Below are 12,066 nucleotides of genomic sequence, written 5' to 3' on the forward strand. Positions count from 1 at the left end.
CTCTCTACAATTCTCTCCTCTCATCCCTCACTCTCTACACTTCTCTCCTCATCCCTCAGTCTCTACACTTCTCTCCCCTCATCCTTCACTCTCTACACTTCTCTCCCCTCATCCCTCACTCTCTACACTTCTCATCCCTCACTCTCTACACTTCTCTCCTCTCATCCCTCACTCTCGATACTTCTCTCCTCTTGTCCCTCACTCGCTACACTTCTCTCCTCTCGTCCCTCACTCTCTATACTTCTCTCCTCGTGTCCCTCACTCACTACACTTCTCTCCTCTTGTCCCTCACTCTCTACACTTCTCTCCTCTCGTCCCTCACTCTCTATACTTCTCTCCTCTTGTCCCTCACTCGCTACACTTCTCTCCTCTCGTCCCTCACTCTCTACACTTCTCTCCTCTCGTCCCTCACTCTCTATACTTCTCTCCTCTCATCCCTCACTCTCTACACTTCTCTCCCCTCATCCTTCACTCTCTACACTTCTCTCCCCTCATCCCTCACTCTCTACACTTCTCGCCTCTCATCCTTCACTCTCTACACTTCTCTCCCTTCATCCTTCACTCTCTACAATTCTGTCCAATCAACCGGCAGTCTTCTCTTCCCTCACCACACTCTCTTCTTGTCTCTTTCCTGATCCCTCACTCACTTCTCTTTCCCCACTGACTGTAGACAATGAGGCAACTTTGTATTTTGTTGGCCTATTCACCATTTGTGTCACTAATGTATTACCTTAATCCAGAAAGCTAGTGGTACTAGTGGGTCTCATATGGGTAAACCACTATAAGCCTCATCTCTCTTTGAAGAGCCACTCTCTCCCTCCCTGTGAATCCAAGGCTTAGATAGGCAAGTCATATTCTTGTCATCAAATCCACTTCCTGGCTACAGGACTATAATGCTAAAGCTGCCCTTTTCTCTTAGCGCTGTTCAAACATGTCATCTGCGACTGTAGTGTAAACTGTAAAGGGCTTTATTGTCTGTTAGTCAGTGCAGGTGTCAGATTATATTGAGAATGAGGAGAGAAAAAAAGGGGAGTAGACATGAGGCGGGTGATTGTGTAGTGCTGTGGGTGGTTACATGGCGACACCCTGATAAAGTGCTGATGGACAGCCTTTGTATCCAGTGTATGTCCGTCACAACCCCTCTCTCTCTCTCTCTCTCTCTTACCTCTTACCTCTCACCTCTCACCACTGAACAAACGCTATTTCTGTGTCATTTAATTATCTGGAGTAAATTAGGTTATACAATAAAAAAGTTCCTGTCCTGGATGCTGATTGGCTGATAACTTGTTCCATACTTATTTCATGATAAACCATGGCAAATACCTGTTTTACTGTTCTATCTGAATTATCACTACACATCCATACGAATATTTCCACTGTACTTCCTCTCTATGGCCATCCAGGCAATTCATAAACTTCATCTCCATGAAGTACACAATATGCAGATTATTGACTAGTAATCCTGGAATTTACACAGGTTAAACACTGCCCACTTGTGGACAGATGAGTTCCAGAACATAACCACTCCATTCTCTTGCCTCTCTCTCCCCACTAGTGAGCACACCCAGTGCACAACCACCTGCTACCGCCAGGGGACCACCGACACAATCAAAGAAACAGGAGAGAAGCCAGGCCAGGATCTCCAGGACCCCCAATCCTCCTACACCGAGACCCCATCCACCTCCACCTCCATGGGGCTGTACCTGGACCATGAGTGGGGTCTTCTCTCCAGGTCCAGGGGTATGGACTGGGACAGCCGGGACAGCGTCCTAGAGGCTGAACGGGCAGGGTGGGGGAGGGGACCGTGCTACGCCCACCACAGTGAGCTCCAGCTCTACCAGGCAGACCCATCCGGTACCACCCCCACAGACACAGACATCCCCCCCTCATACAGCAGGGCCACGGGCCTGAACAGGGAGGGGGCCGAGCAGGTCTCATCCAGTAGGACCCATCACGAGAAGAGGCTAGTTGTGGTGACGCCTGACGAGAAGTCCGATTTTCTGTCGGGCGTCACGAGCACCACGTTTCCCTCACTCACCCACGAGCTGACGGCCAACGATCTGCTACGCAACAGGTATTGTATTTAGTCACAGCTAGTCTTGCGTTGTCAATTTCATTACCAAATATTGTTAATCACTCGGCTATCAGAACACCGGAGATCGAGGTTCAGATTAGTTTGTTTATTTGACAATTCCAAAGGCTTTAGGTGAGCCGCCCTCAACACAAAAATGTTTAGAGTCCACCTTCATAGACCCTCGCTCTCACTATCCATCAGGATGTTCTACGACGAGGAGCTGGAGGACTCTGAGCGTTTCTACGGCAACCAGCCAGCGCTGCTCCAGCTGCTCTATGCCCTTTACAACATGCTGGTGGCCCACTCAGAGATGGTGTGTTTCCTGGTCATCATCCTCAACCACATGATCTCAGCTTCCGTGGCCACGCTCGTCCTGCCCATCCTGATCTTCCTCTGGGCCATGCTGTCTGTCCCCAGGCCCAGCAAACGCTTCTGGATGACCGCTATCGTCTACACAGAGGTATTAACACACAGAAGCACTTAGTCAGGTTCTTATCAATGTAAATCTGCCCCTACCCCTTGTCCCATGCAGTCTTAAAGAGATAGTTCACCTAAATTAATTAGAGTAAACTTTAATATTTTTAATTGCACATTTTCATAAATGTATTTGTTTTTTTCTTGCATTGTCAAGTGACACATTTTGTTTTATCTATTGTTTTATTTTGTTTATTTTAACTATGAAAAATGCCATTAATGGGCCTTCCAAGTGGCACAGCGGTCTAAGGCACTGCATCACAGTGCTAGAGGCGTCACTAAAGACCCGGGTTCGATCCCGGGCTATATCACAACCGGCCATGATCGGGAGTCACAATAGGCGGCGCACAATTGGCACAGCGTCATCCGGGTTTGGCCGGGGGGCTTTACTTGGCTCATTGCACTCTAGCGACTCCTACAGGCGGGCCGGGTGCCTGCAGGCTGACCTCGGTTGTCAGTTGAATGTTGTTTCCTTTGACACATTGGTGCAGCTGGCTTCTGGGTTAAGCGGGCTGGTGTTATCAGGCGCGGTTTGGCGGGTCATGTTTCGAAGGACACATGACTCGACCTTCGCCACCCGAGCCTGTTGGGGAGTTTCAGTGATGAGACAAGATCGAAATTGGAGAGATAAAAGGGGTGTAAAAAAGTGATTATTCTAAAACATGTTCAGGGTGGAAAGAATGCTATTTTATGATTAAATAAACTGAATTCTACTACACTGTACTCAATTAATAGTCTTTATAGAAAATGTTGATATGTTATGAGTCAAGCATCTATATGTTTTTAATGTTTTCCCCCTTCTCTCTATACCACCAGGTCACCATCGTGATCAAGTACTTCTTTCAGTTTGGTTTCTTCCCCTTCAACCAGAACATTGAGCTGGACAAGTCCAAACCCTTCCACCCTCCCAACATCATCGGTGTGGAGAAGAAGGAGGGATATGTGCACTATGACCTGGTTCAGCTGCTAGCTCTGTTCTTCCACCGATCTATTCTCAAGGTGCCCACTAAGTCTTTAGCTACATGGTTATTCCTTTAAGGGAGTTAACTTTCTTCGAAAATAAGATACAACTTTTAAAAAGTGGACTACCCCTTTAACTACGTTGTTAAATGTTACTTATTACCTGTATTGATACACTGTTATATTTAGCACACTGGTGTGATAACCATTCTATTCCTTGGTCTTGACCTCCAGTGTCATGGGCTGTGGGATGAGGATGACCCCAGGGGAGGAGGGGGGGAAACCCCTAAGCAGCACCACCATGACAGGGAGAAGAGGTCCAGCTCCAGGCGTGTGGAGAAGCAGGCCTCGGGGGGCAGCATCTCCCTGCTGGAATCGGTACGCGCCCGCTTCCCCCACCGCTTCCACTCCCTGTCCACCTCCACCCAGCTGTGCCGCAAGAGCTCCAGCTCCGCTTCCCACCTCTCCCAGCGCACCCTACGCTCCGGCCACTCCAGAGGAGGTGAGGTCACACTAGCTCCTAAGTGCTGAAGAATATCTATTTTATTGGGCTTGTTTTGTTTAGACTTTTAATTATGTAATATGTGAGGCCCATGTCTTCCAAACCTAACCAAACCTGGTCACGCCACAGACAGCGTGAGCTCAAGGCACAGCCTGCGGAGAGGGGGCAGCCTGCGGAGAGGGGACAGTATGCTGAGTGTCCAGCAGAGGAGCAAGAAGGAAAGGATCCTGGAGAAACTCAGAGAGCAGCTCATCAAAGCCAAGTGCTTCACTGTCAAGAAGTAGGTGGTCTGGATGTCATGTTTGAATATTGACTTGAAGATGCTATATTATACTGTTATTAGGCTACTAACTGGCAATATTCAGACACACTTCAGGATAATAAATTGTTAATAAAAACAACATTACCTGTTCATAAAGGTATTTTGTTTACCTTGTTTACATTAACAGATAATTGTTTGTAAATCTTTGGCCATTCTCTGTTTAGAACTCTGGAGATCTACGTCCCCATCCGTCAGTTCTTCTACAACCTGATCCACCCAGAGTACAGTGCTGTGACAGACGTCTATGTGCTCATGTTCCTGGCCGACACTGTCGACTTCATCATCATCGTCTTCGGCTTCTGGGCTTTTGGGGTAAGTTTGATATATAACTGCTCAAATTCAAATAAAATCAAATAAAATGTTATTTGCCACATGTGCCGAATACAACAGGTGTATACATTACAGTGAAATGCATACTTACAAGCCCTTAACCAACAATGCAGTTTTTAAGAAAAAAAAAGAAGAAAATAAAAAATAAAGTATATACAGGGGGTACCGGTACAGAGTCAATGTGCGGGGGCACCGGTTAGTCGAGGTAATTGAGGTAATATGTACATGTGGGTAGAGTTAAAGTGACTATGCATAAATAATAAACAGAGTAGCAGCAGCGTAAAAGATGGGGTGGGTTGGGGTGGGGTGGGGTGGGGGGGGCAATGGAAATAGTCTGGGTAGCCATGATTAGCTGTTCAGGAGTCTTATGGCTTGGGGGTAGAAGCTGTTAAGAAGCATTTTTGACCTAGACTTGGCGCTCCAGTACCGCTTGCTGTGCGGTAGCAGAGAGAACAGTCTATGACTAGGGTGGCTGGAGTCTTTGATACTTTTTAGGGCCTTCCTCTGACACCGCCTGGTATAGAGGTCCTGGATGGCAGGAAGCTTGGCCCCAGTGATGTACTGGGCCGTACGCACTACCCTCTGTAGTCCCTTGAGGTCGGAGGCCGAGCAGTTGCCACACCAGGCGGTGATGCAACCAGTCAGGATGCTCTCGATGGTGCAGCTGTATAACTTTTTGAGGATCTGAGGACCCATGCCAAATCTTTTCAGTCTCCTGAGGGGGAATAGGCTTTGTCGTGCCCTCTTCACGACTGTCTTGGTGTGCTTGGACCTTGATAGTTTGTTGGGGATGTGGACACCAAGGAACTTGAAGCTCTAAACCTGTTCTACTACAGCCCCGTCGATGAGATTGGGGGCGTGCTCAGTCCTCTTTTTTTTTCCTGTAGTCCACAATCATCTCCTTTGTCTTGATCACGTTGAGGGAGAGGTTGTTATCCTGGCACCACACGGCCAGGTCTCTGACCTCCTCCCTATAGGCTGTCTCATCGTTGTCGGTGATCAGGCCTACCACTGTTGTGTCGTTGGCAAACTTAATGATGGTGTTGGAGTCGTGCCTGGCCATGCAGTCATGGGTGAACAGGGAGTACAGGAGGGGAATGAGCACGCACCCCTGAGGGGCCCCCGTGTTGAGGATCAGCGTGGCAAATGTGTTGGTACCTACCCTTACCACATGGGGGCGGCCCGTCAGAAAGTCCAGGATCCAGTTGCAGAGGGAGGTGTTTAGTCCCAATTCTAGTATAAACTGTCCTTATTCATTGTGTTTGTAATTGAAACCCAGTGCAATGAATTTCAATTTTCCCTAAATGGCCAAGAACACTTTTGAAAACAAAAACCTTCCAAATGAATAACATGACTTCATGTCCCCCATAGAAACACTCTGCCGCAGCTGACATCACTTCCTCCCTGTCGGAGGACCAGGTTCCTGAGGCCTTCCTGGTGATGGTACTGATCCAGTTTGGCACCATGATCATCGACCGAGCCCTCTATCTTCGCAAGACTGTCATGGGAAAAGTTATCTTCCAGGTCATCCTGGTGTTTGGTATTCACTTCTGGATGTTCTTCATCCTGCCTGGAGTCACAGAAAGGTATGAATGTGGAGAAATAACATTAACATTTAGTCATTTAATCATGTAGTCATAACCAGCTCCCTCTTTCTTTTAAATTCCTTACTAAATAGTTGCATCATTAGTAAGTGACGCATAATGGTGAATGTTTTCGAGTTACTTTGAAAATGCTCATTAACATTGTTTCCATTTTAATCACCAGACGGTTCAGTAAGAACACAGTGGCCCAGCTGTGGTACTTTGTCAAGTGCATCTACTTTGGCCTGTCTGCCTATCAGATCCGCTGTGGCTACCCCACCCGCGTCCTGGGCAACTTTCTCACCAAGAGTTACAACTACCTCAACCTCTTCCTCTTCCAAGGGTGAGTGCTCTGAAGACTAGTGTAACTACAATCACAAAACGACAACATAATCATGAATTGAATGAATTTCTGAAAAAAGTATGAGACTAATTTCATCAGTGATGGCACATGCTCCCAATAAGCTGGTTCATAACCTATATTGACTGTTGGTCCTAACGTTACCCTAACATTGTCCTAAAGTTGTCCTAAATATTCCTGATCTCCAGGTTCCGCCTGGTCCCGTTCCTGACAGAGTTGCGAGCAGTGATGGACTGGGTGTGGACGGACACCACCCTCAGCTTGTCCAGCTGGATCTGTGTAGAGGACATCTACGCCCACATCTTTGTTCTCAAGTGCTGGAGGATGTCAGAGAAGGTGAGGGACCATGGCCCACTGTGTTAGTTCTCTAGGACCTCCCTATCCATCTCTGAATGAGGGTTAGAGGGGAAGAAGATAGTATGTTGTCAGAGAGGCTATGTGGATATGAGATACAGCAGGTTTTTGTTTCTTTGTTAGTACTTTTATTTTATGATGTGAAGCACTTTGTTACTTGCATTGAAAAGCACTATAAAAAATAAAGGCACCAATTATGTACAGTGGGGAAAAAAAGTATTTAGTCAGCCACCAATTGTGCATGTTCTCCCACTTAAAAAGATGAGAGGCCTGTAATTTTCATCATAGGTACATGTCAACTATGACAGACAAAATGAGAAAAAAAAATCCAGAAAATCGCATAGTAGGATTTTTTATGAATTTATTTGCAAATTATGGTGGAAAATAAGTTTTTGGTCAATAACAAAAGTTTCTCAATACTTTGTTATATACCCTTTGTTGGCAATGACACAGGTCAAACGTTTTCTGTAAGTCTTCACAAGGTTTTCACACACTGTTGCTGGTCCATTCCTCCATGCAGATCTCCTCTAGAGCAGTGATGTTTTGGGGCTGTCGCTGGGCAACACAGACTTTCATCTCCCTCCAAAGATTTTCTATGGGGTTGAGATCTGGAGACTGGCTAGGCCACTCCAGGACCTTGAAATGCTTCTTACGAAGCCACTCCTTCGTTGCCCGGGCGGTGTGTTTGGGATCATTGTCATGCTGAAAGACCCAGCCACGTTTCATCTTCAATGCCCTTGCTGATGGAAGGAGGTTTTCACTCAAAATCTCATGATACATGGCCCCATTCATTCTTTCCTTTACACGGATCAGGTGTCCTGGTCCCTTTGCAGAAAAACAGCCCCAAAGCATGATGTTTCCACCCCCATGCTTCACAGTAGGTATGGTGTTCTTTGGATGCAACTCAGCATTCTTTGTCCTCCAAACACGACAAGTTGAGTTTTTACCAAAAAGTTCTATTTTGGTTTCATCTGACCATATGACATTCTCCCAATCCTCTTCTGGATCATCCAAATGCACTCTAGCAAACTTCAGACGGGCCTGGACATGTACTGGCTTAAGCAGGGGGACACGTCTGGCACTGCAGGATTTGAGTCCCTGGCGGCGTAGTGTGTTACTGATGGTAGGCTTTGTTACTTTGGTCCCAGCTCTCTGCAGGTCATTCACTAGGTCCCCCCGTGTGGTTCTGGGATTTTTGCTCACCGTTCTTGTGATCATTTTGACCCCACGGGGTGAGATCTTGCGTGGAGCCCCAGATCGAGGGAGATTATCAGTGGTCTTGTATGTCTTCCATTTCCTAATAATTGCTCCCACAGTTGATTTCTTCAAACCAAGCTGCTTACCTATTGCAGATTCAGTCTTCCCAGCCTGGTGCAGGTCTACAATTTTGTTTCTGGTGTCCTTTGACAGCTCTTTGGTCTTGGCCATAGTGGAGTTTGGAGTGTGACTGTTTGAGGTTGTGGACAGGTGTCTTTTATACTGATAACAAGTTCAAACAGGTGCCATTAATACAGATAACGAGTGGAGGACAGAGGAGCCTCTTAAAGAAGAAGTTACAGGTCTGTGAGAGCCAGAAATCTTGCTTGTTTGTAGGTGACCAAATACTTATTTTCCACCATAATTTGCAAATAAATTCATAAAAAATCCTACAATGTGATTTTCTGGATATTTTTTTCTCAATTTGTCTGTCATAGTTGATGTGTACCTATGATGCAAATTACAGGCCTCTCTCATCTTTTTAAGTGGGAGAACTTGCACAATTGGTGGCTGACTAAATACTTTTTTTCCCCACTGTAGGTTCGCCAAAATTTAACAAATATTCATAAAAACTTTAACTAAACTTGATCATTTATTTCCAAGAAACAATTTGTTCTGTTCAGAGGCCTGATCCTGTATGTTGTTTACCAGAGGTACCCCCAGCCTCGCGGGCAGAAGAAGAAGAAGGTGGTGAAGTATGGGATGGGAGGTTTGATCGTCATGCTGCTCATCTGCATCGTTTGGTTCCCGCTGCTCTTCATGTCGCTGGTCAAGTCCGTGGCCGGGGTGGTCAACAAACCTCTGGACGTATCGGTCACCATCACCCTGGGAGGCTTTCAGGTATGAAAACTATGTCAAAGGCAGGGTTGTGGGCAATTCCATTTCTGCTTACTTAATGAATTGACTGAATTTAAATGGAATTGACATCAACCCTGGTTGACTGTATCAGTTCTTTATTGCCATTTGTTAATTTTAGAATATGACACATTACTATCTGATTTTAGTATCTGAACGTTGGTATCTCTTCCTTCAGCCCATCTTCACTATGAGTGCCCAGCAAAATCAACTGAAGGACATCAGCAAAGCAGATTTTGTAGACTTCATGAATTCGTACAACTACATTCCGGTAAGAAAACCACCTATTTTACAGCTTGCTTTCTGAATAATAATTTTAGGCCAGATTTCTAAAGATTTTCAAATATCTTTTGATGCTATAGGTTTGAATACTATTACATTCTGGTTTGAATATATTACTGTGTATTACTATAATTAAGGCCTTTCTCCTCCCACTCACCAGGGACTTGCACATTTAAGTATTGTGTGTTTTAATATTTCCATACATCTATCCATGCAGTCAGCGATGCAGTTCTTGGAGGCGTACACGTCAGAGGATGTGACTGTGGCGGAGCTGGAGGGCAGTTCCAACTCACTGTGGACCATCAGCCCCCCCAGCAGGAAGAACCTCATGGATGTTCTCAGCAAGGAGGAATACTTCCCTGTCACCATGTCCTGGACCATCCAGAGGTAAGAGAACCAGGGCCCTGTTCATTAGGCACCAAAAGGGAAGAAAACAGACTGAAACAGTCCAATAAGATACACTCATTTTCATTAGCGTTGCAAACCGCTTTAAACCGTTTTCCGTTGCGTGCCTTAATGAACACTACGCTGGACGAACCAATACTCTAATTACCTTTAAAATGTATATTGCAGAATCTGTAACGCTTCCGCTTTACAGATTGAATAGAGCCACTATACTCACACACTTCTTATGAACTCAAAAGTGTTTTGAACTGTAACTTGGTAAAGATTAGTGTTGTGTAGGTCCACATAGGTTACATAGTACTTTAGAGATCTGTTGAGATATCTGCCCAGTTACAATGTTTGTGAGGCAAGAATTTACATTTATGTGTGCACAAAGTAATATGTGTGGGAAAGAATGTGTGGTGTACTATTTTTGACTTGCAAAATATCTACTGTATGTAATTTTGTCTCTCTTTAACAGGAATCTCAGTCTTGGAGCCAAAGCTGAAGTTGCGACAGATAAACATGTAACATACCTTGATATGACAACGCGACAACAGTTAGTAGATTTACTAAATGGGACCAGAAACCAGGCTGTGTAAGTAGCCTATGCTAAGGGAAACAGACTATGAATTTTCAGGCTTAATTAAGCCTTTATAAGGTCTGTATAGATGCTTCATAAATCATTCATAATTGAAGTGATGCTCCAGAACTTTGTACAATTTCAGTAGTTTTGAAAGTGGTGCTCACGAGTCAAAATGGGTCCCAGTTTTTTTGTGTACTACATCAGCCAATTTTGTATTATGTCATTTATTTCGTATGATTATATACTTTTTTTTGCAATTCGTATGATATGTTACAAATCCAACTCGTACAATATGTTATGTTTTGTTGTGATTAAGATCCCGGACTGCATCTTTAAATGTAGTTTCTTTCTCTCCTCTCTAGGGTCATAGAACAAGTATTCCCATGCTTCCTCCGAGCTCCCAGTGACTCCAATGCCAAACCTATAGAACAACTCTATAAAGGTAATGCTCAAATCCTTAAACCGGGAAAGACTTCATATGGATAGAAACATTGATATATTTACATTGTCTCTGAAATAAACACTTCTTTTTTAACTGAAGCATCCCCCTCTTATTACTGACTGTTGATATATCATTTATGATATCTCCATTTCAGACAATGGCTACAAGAACATCCTGCTAGACCTGGAGAGAACCCACAACAGCAGTGGTGAGATACAGGAATGGTGGATCGTAGACCAGCCGTCGGCGGGACAGATCCAGATGAGGGGTGCGGCGGTGGGGAAGAAGAGAGAGGCGGGCCTCCAGCTCTACGTGTTCAGTGACAAAGTCAGCCCGCCCAGTCTGGGCTTCCTGGCAGGATACGGGTGAGTGGAGGATATCTGACGGTCTGACTTGGGTCATGTAACTCATGTTCAGTAACGCACACTGTAGGAAAACGTTTTGCAACAGAAAATTATCATTTCTGATTGTTTGTCAGGCAGTACCAGCTCGTTTCAAATTGTTGTGTTGCGGTTACTGGACACAACCCTGGTGTTGCTTTCTAAAATGTTTCCTGCATTTATAATGATTTATTACTTATTATAAGCATGTATGAGCCTTTATAATGTCTTATAACAAGGCTTATAATGTGTTATGTCTCTCACCAACAGGATCATGGGCCTGTATGCCTCGGTGGTGTTGGTCATCGGCAAGTTTGTGCGCGAGTTCTTCAGCGGCATCTCCCATTCCATCATGTTCGAGGAGCTGCCTGCCGTAGACCGCATCCTGAAGCTGTGTACTGACATCTTCCTGGTCAGAGAGACGGGCGAGTTGGAGCTGGAGGAAGACCTGTATGCCAAGCTCATCTTCCTCTACCGCTCACCAGAGACTATGATCAAGTGGACCAGGGACCAGAAAACTAAGTGACAGTGCCGCCTAGTGGGCGGCAGAGACATGAAAAAGCACAATCCAGCAGGAAGTAGCTAGCTCGCTGCGCTCCCTGTATTTTGGTGGGATGGTAATAAGGGACCCTATCCCTATCAAGCCTGCCATGAAAAACATTGACCTACACATGAAAGGTGACTTTGAAGAACAGTGGTGGCTGGTGGTACTTTAAATGAGGAGGACGGGCTCATAGTAATGGCTGGAACTTAATGAATGTAATGGTATCAAACACATCGTTTCCATGTGTTTGATACCGTTCCATTCACTCCATTCCATCCATTATTATGAGCCGTCCTCCCCTCACCAGCCTCCTCTGTAAGAAGCTGTTTTTTTGTTTGTACTCATTTAGTACAACTCTGAAGAATTGCAGCCATCA

At 45.3% G+C, this 12,066-nt stretch overlaps 1 protein-coding gene across 1 annotated transcript in view; it reads left to right on the forward strand.

Annotated features, from left to right (window-relative positions):
- LOC121568676 (piezo-type mechanosensitive ion channel component 2) overlaps positions 1 to 11,933 on the forward strand; it is a 184,177-nt gene extending 172,244 nt beyond the window's left edge. Inside the window, exons 37-52 of the mRNA XM_041879080.1 lie at positions 1,556 to 2,074; positions 2,276 to 2,534; positions 3,365 to 3,547; positions 3,743 to 4,010; positions 4,140 to 4,290; positions 4,497 to 4,644; positions 6,034 to 6,248; positions 6,430 to 6,588; positions 6,795 to 6,942; positions 8,869 to 9,057; positions 9,251 to 9,343; positions 9,572 to 9,741; positions 10,220 to 10,336; positions 10,687 to 10,766; positions 10,921 to 11,131; positions 11,417 to 11,933. Coding sequence (XP_041735014.1) covers positions 1,556 to 2,074; positions 2,276 to 2,534; positions 3,365 to 3,547; positions 3,743 to 4,010; positions 4,140 to 4,290; positions 4,497 to 4,644; positions 6,034 to 6,248; positions 6,430 to 6,588; positions 6,795 to 6,942; positions 8,869 to 9,057; positions 9,251 to 9,343; positions 9,572 to 9,741; positions 10,220 to 10,336; positions 10,687 to 10,766; positions 10,921 to 11,131; positions 11,417 to 11,672 — 3,166 coding nt within the window. The 3' untranslated portion in view covers positions 11,673 to 11,933. The remainder of the gene's footprint in view (positions 1 to 1,555; positions 2,075 to 2,275; positions 2,535 to 3,364; positions 3,548 to 3,742; positions 4,011 to 4,139; positions 4,291 to 4,496; positions 4,645 to 6,033; positions 6,249 to 6,429; positions 6,589 to 6,794; positions 6,943 to 8,868; positions 9,058 to 9,250; positions 9,344 to 9,571; positions 9,742 to 10,219; positions 10,337 to 10,686; positions 10,767 to 10,920; positions 11,132 to 11,416) is intronic.
- Positions 11,934 to 12,066: the final 133 nt, after the last annotated feature.

This window comes from Coregonus clupeaformis, chromosome 7, assembly GCF_020615455.1.
Source record: "Coregonus clupeaformis isolate EN_2021a chromosome 7, ASM2061545v1, whole genome shotgun sequence".
In the NCBI taxonomy this organism is placed as follows: Eukaryota; Metazoa; Chordata; class Actinopteri; order Salmoniformes; family Salmonidae; genus Coregonus; species Coregonus clupeaformis.